General features: G+C 56.9%; 1 protein-coding gene across 1 annotated transcript; it reads right to left on the reverse strand.

The window, feature by feature from the left end:
- Positions 1-352: 352 nt before the first annotated feature.
- Positions 353-4223, reverse strand: NMUR1 (neuromedin U receptor 1). The gene is given in 3 exon segments (XM_042953362.1): positions 353-1037; positions 3274-4189; positions 4191-4223. Coding segments are annotated over 3 exon segments (1332 nt in total). The 3' UTR covers positions 353-654.
- Positions 4224-9613: the final 5390 nt, after the last annotated feature.

Here is a 9613-nt window from a genome sequence, read left to right on the forward strand (position 1 = left end):
CACCCAGCGACTCCACCAGGGGGAGATCCAGAGCAGAACGAGCTGACCGGGGGCCACGGAGGGCCAGGCTGGAGAGGGCCCTGGGTACAGACCAAGAGCTGAGAGGGCCGGAACGGGCCGGAACCTGCAGAATCTCAACGAGAAGTGGGAAGGAAAGGTGGGACCCAATGAAAACATTTCAGAAAATGGGAGTGAGGGGTGGGAGGGAGGGGAGAGTGGGTGATGGGTACTGAGGAGGGCACCTTTTGGGATGAGCACTGGGTGTTGTATGGAAACCAATTTGACAATAAACTTCATATATTGAAAAAAAATAAACAATTAAAATTAAAATAAAAAAAAAATGGGGGTGAGGTTGGGGGAGAGCCCAGATGGAGCCTGGCTCCGCCAGTTAACCAGCTGCCATGTTTCTGTAGAAGAAGGGCTTTGCCTGTGGGCCTGGGGCTCTGGAGGGCAGATAGCAACGTTATATTCCTTCCAAAACTTGGGTGGGGGTAGGAATCACCGAGGTGCCAGTCAGAGTTGAGAGGCTGAAGTGGGGACGGGCACAAAGGGGGACAGGCCACGAAGACACCCCAGCAGAGGAAGGCGAGTGTGGCTCCCAAAACTGCGTGTGGCACTCTGGTCTCTCTGGGTGTAGCTGCTTCGAGGCTCCGCTCAGAAGGGGTCAGTCTCTTGCTGCCCCTCTCGGCCACCATTCTCAGTCAGAGGGTGGGCCCTGGTGCCCAGGGAGCCCAGGTCACACAGGGTGCTGCCCACGGTCACCCTGCTGAGGCTGTGGGAGTTGTGGCAGGGCCTGTGGTAGCGGCGCCGGGCCCCCAAGCACAGGGCTTCCTGGAAAGTCTCCCTGAAACGGCTCGACATGAGGTTGTAAAGCACAGGGTTAATGGCGGAGCTGAGGTAGAAGAAGACGCCGGAGATAATATGCACGTACTGGAAGGCCAGGTACACGCCCTCGGTCCAGCTGGACACAAAGCTCCACATGAGGCGATCGACGTGGAAAGGGGCCCAGCAGACTCCAAACACCACGACCAGCACGACTGCAGGGACACAGAGGGGAGACTTTGGTGCCTGCCAGAGTCCTCTCAACTAACCGCCTTCCCTGGGCTTCAGTGTAGGCTGCCCACTCTCACCTTCCCACCCCCGCCCGTCGTCCATATGGAAGTTTCTAGAAGTTTGCCCTCCCTGGCCTCATCACCCCTTTCAGAGAGGTTGGTCCCACCGCTGTCACTGACAGGGCAGTGGGCGTGTGCTCTACCCCCCTTCCCCCCGCCCCCCAGCCACAGTCAACTGGACCGGGTGTGGACATCTGAGCCAAACTGGCCCGGTCTGGCTCTCTCACCACAGAGTTTGGAACTAGGTGACTCTAAGAGTTCACCCAGCTTCCCAGAGCTTCCCTCCAGCTGTGGTGTTGACCAGCCACGCCCTTCCTGGGGTCTCTTTCATGGGCTTGCCTCGATTTCTGTTTATTTCTTGTGTTTGCTTCTGTGACTGTCTATCTTTCCCCTGCAGTGCCTTCCCCACCACACCCCAGCACGGTTTTCCCTCCTAATCCAGGATTTCAATCAGGATGCTGCTTACAATATCCCCACCAGGCCCTCAGAAAGTAAAGGTGGGGGAAGGAGCCGGGGAGGTGGGGAAAGGAGAAAGCCAGAGCCCCAGGCCAGCAAGCAAGGCAGGCTTAAGGAAGCACCCCAACTTCCCAGGGGGAGAGCCATCCCAGCTGAGCAGACTTGACCCCCATGGGACAAGGAAGTAAGTAGAAAGCAGAGGCAGAATGGGCAGGGAGCAGGTTGTCTGCAGTGCAGGCCTCACAGAGCTGAGGCGCAAGCATGGAACTCTGGGGTCAGCCTCATTTTAGGGAGCAGCACAAGTGGCCTTGGGCTCTGGGACACTTTCTGGAGGACACGATGAGTGGGTCTCTCCCTGGGAATGGGGCAGTCCCCTATATAATCCCATGGCTTTGACCAGGGTCTCACTAGCTCTGTCTTGCCCTGGCTCACTCCACCTACCCGATTCAGACCCTGCTAGGGTAGGGCAGGATGGGGACGAAATCAGTGATTGGCTTAGTGTCATTTTGTCTGGCTTCCCCAGGGCCACTGTTTTTGAAAAAGAGCCAGATCTAGATGACAGTAACACCCAGAGCCTCAACCCAGCTGGGCTTGCCACGGCCTGCCCCAATCCACACTTCTGCCCTGACCTTCACAAATATGCCCCCTGATGAGACTCTTTTAGACAGCAGTGGCCATTCCTGTGGTCCCCTAGGAACCAGAGATATAGCATGGAGGGAATTTATCATCTTGCCTCTCCAACACCTTGCTCCCCTACTTTGGGGAATTTTGCTCCCCCCAGATCCCACCACGTGAATCCATGGGGACTGCAAACCTCAGCATCCTGCACTCTGGGCCAGGGGCGGGCTGTGACCTAAGCCCACCAATCGGAATCCTTCCCTGGGATTTTTCAACAGCCATTAAGGGAAGAGGGCAGTTCCTCAAGAAAGGGGAGTTCTGTGCCCATGGCCATGCCTCCCAGGCTGCTATAGGGAAGGACAAAGCCAAGACGTGTTTAGGAGCAAAGATGAGAGACCTGGAGATCCAGCTGCCACAAACAGCTCTGCCGTCCTGGAACCCAGCCACATGCCCCGGCCCTGTCTGTGGTTTGATTCCACGAACCAGCACCAGCTTCTGCACAGGCCTCCAAGCTTAGAAGGACCCTAGGCTTCGTGGCTTAGTTTATGCTCGATTATTGCTGTCTGGACAGTCTTTTTTTCTTTTCATGTTTCTTTATTTATTTTGAGAGAGAGAGATTTAGAGCACAAGTGGGGGGCGGGCAGTGAGAGAAGGAGAGAGGAGAGAGAGAATCCCAAGCAGGCTCCACACCTTCAGCGCAGAGCCCAACGCGGGGCTCAAACCCACGAACTGTGAGATCATGACCTGAGCCAAAACCAAAAGTCAGACGCTTAACCGACTGAGCCACCGAGGTGCCCCGCTTGCCTGGACGGTCTTAATGATTTTTGAACAAGGGACCCCAAATTTTCATTTCACACTGGACCCCACAAATTATGTGGCCCATCCTGCCATTTATCTTTGAGTTTCTTACAGAGTAATCACACAGGTGCGTGCACACACACAGGGCGGCATGGGCGGCAGCGGTGACGACCCCAAACTTCACACTCAGCCCCCATCTCAAACCCAGACACTCAGCCCCCAGGTCCTGGAAGCTCTAGCCCCTTACCCAGGGCCTGGCTCAGTCCCTCTTCCCCGCCGCAACACTTACACAGCATCTTGGTCACCTGTGTCCGACCCTGATCCTGCGGCCGCTGAAACCTGCGGCTCTCGCTGGACTTGGCCCTGCCCCCGGCCTCCTGCCTGAGCAGCAGCAGTCTCTCCCGCTGCAGCCGAAGCCCGATGAGCAGATAGAGCACGCTGATGGTGGCCATAGGCAAACAGAAGAAGAACAGAGTGGTGATTTGCACCACCAGGTTGTAGAGGGCCCGCGAGCGGACCAAGGTGCACACAGCTGAGTGGGGCACCGTGCCCCGGCAGGGCACCTCCAGATGCTGGATGCCGTGCAGGCTGGCGTTAGGCAGAGAGCACAGCACGGCGAGGCCCCAGATGGCTCCGAGTACGCGGCGCACGTGGACCCGAGTCATCGTGGATCTGGCCTGCAGCGGGTGCACCACGGCCACGTAGCGCTCCACACTCAGGGCGGTGACATTGAGCACCGAGGCCAGGCAGACCGTCTCGAAGAGCAGCGTGCGGAAGTAGCAGCCACCAGCGCCCAGCAGGAAGGGGTAGTTGTGCCACATCTCATAGAGCTCCAGGGGCAGGCCCACGAGCAGCACCAGCAGGTCCGACACAGCGAGGCTGAGGAGGTAATAGTTGGTGGGCGTGCGCATGGCCTTGTGGCGCAGGATGACCGTGCAGGTCAGCCCGTTGCCCACGGCGCCCACCACGAAGATCAGCAGGTACGTGGCGCAGATGGGCACGAACAGCTCCGTCTGCCGGGGGCCCCGGTACTTGAGTCTCAGTTCCTCATCGGTCAGGTTCAAGTCCTCAGGGCCAAAGACCCCCCAGGCCCTACTGCCATTGCAGGGCACCGGGCTCCCTGCCTCCGTCGGGGACATGTCTCCAGGGAGGAAGGAGCAGTTGAAGCAGAGAGGAGTCTGTGGAACAGAAGAGAGAGACCCCCCCGGAAACATCACTCAGAGATCCCTGGTAATTCATTAAACCAAAGGTGCCGGCGACACTAGGAGGAAGGTTATCTTACGTACCACTGAGAAACAAAAAACCGTCATCCGTTGTAAGGTGTGTTAACAATTTCAGAGATGTAAAAATGTACATCTTGGAAACGATAAAAAGCGGGACTCGGTCGGGGCGCCTGGGTGGCTCAGTTGCTTAAACGTCCAACTTTGGCTCAGGTCATGATCTGGCAGTTTGTGGGTTCGGGCCCCGCGTCGGGCGCTGTGCTGACAGCTCAGAGCCTGGAGCCTGCTTCAGATCCTGTGTCTCCCTTTCTCTTGGCCCCTCCCCCCACTCACACTCCGTCTCTGTCTCTCAAAAATGAATAAACATTGGGGCGCCTGGGTGGCTCAGTCGGTTAAGCGTCCGACTTCGGCTCAGGTCACGATCTTGCTGTCCATGAGTTCGAGCCCCGCGTCAGGCTCTGTGCTGACAGCTCAGAGCCTGGAGCCTGTTTCAGATTCTGTGTCTCCCTCTCTCTCTGACCCTCCCCCATTCATGCTCTGTCTCTCTCTGTCTCAAAAATAAATAAACGTTAAAAAAAATTTTTTTTTAAATGAATAAATATTAAGAAAAAATTTTTAAAAAGCAGGACTCAGTTATAAATTTCACAATCCACCGAAGCTTTAAATAAACAATGGATCCTCCAGAGCATGGGCTTTGCGGTCAGCAGTCTCCCCTTGGGTCTGTCCCCTTTCAAGCCCTGGACTTTGGGAGAGAGACTCAGTTTGGGCATCTGTAAAATGGGCACAACATGCAGTATCTTATCAGTACGATTTTTGAGAACAAGGTCTCTGGAAGCAACCGCCCGGATTCAAATCCAACTCCTCAGTTCTGGGCTGTGTGGCCATTTGTAGGGGAACCTTTCTGTCTCCTTATTACAAGGATGCAGGGAGTTTAAGCTACAAAAGGTATTAGCTCAGGGCCTGCCTGACACACAGAAGGGCCCGGTTATCAGCCATCTCTCAGGGAGGACTGAGTCATTGTGGGGACGAAGCGAGGGGGTCAAAGGCTAAAAACTAGAATGCTAACCCCACAGCTGGTTCGTGTTCCTGTTTCCTATCACCTGCACTGTTAAACGTTGAAATATTTGACAACCGTGACCCTGCTAGTTCTGGGGCCCCCTCTCCTCTGTTGGGTCCCTATCTCTGCCAGTCCATGGGATATAGTGGTAAGGACCCAGACCACAGAGCCAAACATGCTGCTTTGGGGTCAGACGCCAACTCTGCTACACTCTAGCTGTGACCTCACCTCACTGTGCCTCAGTCTCCTCATCTGTGAAACGGGGGTGTCCACAAAGCTTACCCCCTAATTTCTGTGAAGATTAAGTGAGGGAACACATATCAAGTTGTAAGGGGTGTGCCTGGCACGTTTTAGGTGCTCGAGATCAATGCATAGGAACATTATCCTTACTTCCCAGGTGGAAAAGGAAGATTAGTCCAAGGGAGGGGCACCTGGCCGACTCAGTAGGTAGAGGGTGCAGGGTTGCGAGCGTGGGCCCCACACTGAGTGTGGAGATCACTCAAAAATAAAATATTTTAAAAAACAAATGTAAAAAAGAACCGTCCAAGGGAGATGGGACAGGGGCCGAAACAAGATTCGGCTGGGCAGATGGTTTGGTGGGACAGGCCAGGAGCTGGGGACTGTCCTCCTTAGCCTTTTTGCCAAGCCCGCCATCACCACCACCCCTCTCCTCAGGGCAACCTCGGATTTTCAAGCTCTCTTCCTGGATCCTCTCCCTATTCCATCACCTACATTTCCTCTTGCCAACGGGGGCTTGGGGCATCCCCGTTGCCCATGTACCTGCGCGGCCACATTTCAACTTTCTTTCTAGGTCCTTTTCTGTCCCAGACCCCAAGAATTCTTAATCCGGAATGTCTTCCTCCTCACCAGAACCTCCACCCAGAAGTCTCCCCCAGCCTCCCTGCCAGTCCCACACCTGATCCCCGAACCCTGGGATGGAACGCATTTTCACCCAACCGGGCGGTTCACCTGCCCGCCTCCCAGGCTGGGGGCAAGAGCCGAGCAGGCAGCCGCGGGGAGGAGCTGGGGACCCGCAGGCGCCGAGCAGGGTTCGAGGGAGAATCTCTGCGCCACCGGGAACGGTCGCAGCGCCCGTGGCCGGCAAAAAGACAGAAATAACCCGGAGGCTGCGAGTCCTCCGGGAAGGGGGGCGCCTCCGATCCCTACGGCCCTGGGGAGACCCTCTGTGCGCGCTTCCCAGTCCCGCGCCCCAGCCCACCCGCGCGCCCCGTCCAGCAGCCCGCGCCCTTGGCCTCGGCGGTATCGCGTTCACCTACCCTCCCGTAAGCGGCTGGAGACATCGAGGCGCGCGGCGGACGGCGGAGACCGACGCCCAGACGCGGCGCCAGGAACCAGCCGACTGGAGGCTGGACGGCGACCGGCCCCCGAGTAGCCCTTCCCGTCGCCCCGCCTGTAGTCTGGGCGACCCGAAAGGGACCGCCACCAGGGGGCGGTGCTCCCCCCGCATCGCTGGACCCAGACACCCTCATCTGGGGTCCCCACTCCCACCCCTAGTTGTTTCCAGGCGTCTGGCGCGACACTCCCAGGAGCACCATTATCGAACTCCCACGGAACCCTAACGGAACCCTCACAACAACCCCTTTACAAATGAGAAAACCGAGCCTCAGAGACACGAAGCGCGAGTGGTCTGGCTCTCACACCCTTGCCAGGGTCTCCAGCGTGCTCTGACCCTAACTCCTTATTATGGGGTCTCTCCAGCCCCCGCCTCCTCCTGCCGCACATTTCAGACGCACCTGAAAGTCCACGTGCCCCAAAGGGTCTCCTCTCCCTCTCTGGGGCCCCAAGTCCCAGGGCAACAGTCTCCACCCCTCTCCCTAGGGTTCCCGGCCCCTGAGCATCTCCTCCTGCCCTCCCAGGACTTCTGCCTGCTGCGGGAGCCTCCGTCCTCCCTCCAGTCTGTCCTCCCACTGCCCAGTGGGAGCCCCCAACACCTCACTCCTCTGCTGGAAAACCTCCCCAGCCACCCACCTCACTTCCTTCTGAAAAAGAACATACCAAAGTCTAGCTTGGTGTTGGACCCCATGCCCCACTTGCCTTCCTGCCTCCCCCCACTATATTCCCTCACCCCCAAATACCCTCCCTCTCATCCATTCAAATGTTTCTCCATCCCTCTCACCCCACCGCAGGGTGCCCAAGGGGGAAGGAGGGAACTGTAAGGGAAGACTCATGAGTGCTGGGATCCCAGCCTCCTCCTGCTCCCAGAAGCTGTAGACAGGTGAACTCCAGCAGGGAGCCCCTTCCCTGCTCTGTCCCTTCCTCCAACCAGCTCCTTAGCTGGAAGTTATTTCATTAGGAACTTTCTAGGGAGCCTACATACATGGATCTTGCAGACCCTGGGCCTCTTCCCAGGGTCTGATTCATTTAGTCTGGGCAGGGTCCAGCAACCTTCATTTTCGAGGAACACCCTCCAGGGAGCCCCAAACCTAAGAATCACACTTTGAGAAGCACTGGAAGGGGTTAAATACCAAGTCCCAGGACCCAGAAGGGCTGCCTGAGCAGTGTGAATGGGAAAGAGATCAGCCCCTCTGTGCCTTGACTCTCCTTCCCGGTGGAATGTGTAACCATGTGTTCCTTGAAACATCAGTGCAAAGATTTAGCACAGGGCTGGCATGCAGCCAGCACTCAAAAAAGTCTATGTAACGACAAGTGGAGGTGTGACCTTCTTCCCCCCAGACTTTCCCTGCCTCCCCTTCCCCCATGAGTCACTGTCTGGCCTTGGGAACTGGGAGTCAGACCCTCTCAGAGCCTCCACAAGCCCTGCCTTCCCAGGAACCCCACGTGTAAACACAACCCCAGGCACAGGGAAATTGTAGGCCAGTGCAGGGGCAGATGTCCTTGGGGAAAAGAATCCTAGGGTGTCCCTGAGAATTAACTACTCCACCCCAGATGAGTGACCCCACCCAGAACCTTCAAGGTCCAAGCTGCTATTATATCAGAGGAGCGTTGAAGGGTAGGCAGCATCACTGGGAAACAGCCCACCATGGGGTCAGGGTGGTACTTAGCATGTGATGAGCATTGTCAACCCCTGCCCCCATCACTGGAATCACACTCCCACCACACACACCACTTTGCATACACCCTGAGCATCCTGAAACCCACTGTGGACTCATTGGAGGTGCTCCGAGCCGAGGAAGGGAAAAGGAAGGACCTATTTCTGCCTGACAGAGACACAATGGTTCCTGCCAATAGGAATTCTTTAGCTGGCTGCATCATTCACAACATTAACTGAAATCAAAGACCATGCCAGGCTAAAAGACAGGGGTAGCCCCCCCAAAAGGGGAGGCCCAATGGCCATCATGGCTATAGCCACCCCTGCACTGTTCAGAGGGCCCTGGGTGTCCCAGCCTCAGGCCTGAGCTCAAGACCACCATGGCAGCATGTCCCATCGGAACTGATGGTAGGTATGCTGCTGCCTCCCTGCTCCATCCTGAGGGAGCTTCTCCAGGGCCACGTTCGCTGGGGTACTGCAGGGCTGAAGCCTGGAGTAAATGCATCTTAGGTTTTCTGGGTATACATTTCAGTCTCCTGGCATGGCTGGTGGGCATCTGCCCAGACCAGGGTGTTAAGGGCCCCACTGTGCACAATCGCAAATGCCTCAGGGGTCTACGGGAGACCTCTCAGGTCCTGGAGTCTGTGCAGGGCTCGCAGGGCCTGAAGTACATGATTAGCTCCATAGCCTTTCCTCACCCTGCTGAGAGCCACAGAAGGGCAGCTGCCCCAAGTCAAGTCTTCACCGGCACCACCTGAGCAGCTTCTGGAACATTCACCTTTCACCCCCAACCCTCCCCCTGCTCTACTGCCTACAGGGACCAGACAAGGAGGATGAGATGAGCTTGGGGACACCAAGGTATTGGATGGGAGAGAGGAATTGTTCTGAAGGCAGTGGGGACAGCCCAGAGTCCACCAGTAATCAGGCTCAGCAAACATGGAGAGCTGGGCATAGCAAACATTTGGAGTGGGGAGAGTGCCCATGCTTACCTAGGAACTTCTCCACGTCAGACACCTGTCACCTGGCTCTGCTGGGCTGGACCCGGGCCAGGCCAGGGCTAAGGGAGAGAGGAGGAAAGGTCTGAGTCCCTTCAGAGTGGGGGAGGGTTCCCCAGTGCAGGGGCTGGGATTGCACCTCAGTAAGCCATGCAGCCTGTGTGTGGTCATCTGCACTCCCCAAGTCCCCCGGCCTGGATCCACTCACAGAAACCAGCACACTTCCCAAGGAGTGAGAAGGCAAAGAAAGGCAAGGAAGAGTGAGGCCTGGATGAGAATCCTTGCTTGTACTGCCACAAACTGGCTGTGTGGCCTTAGACAAGCCTCTGTGCACTCCAGACACCGGC

This window comes from Panthera leo, chromosome C1 (assembly GCF_018350215.1).
Source record: "Panthera leo isolate Ple1 chromosome C1, P.leo_Ple1_pat1.1, whole genome shotgun sequence".
Classification (NCBI taxonomy): Eukaryota; Metazoa; Chordata; class Mammalia; order Carnivora; family Felidae; genus Panthera; species Panthera leo.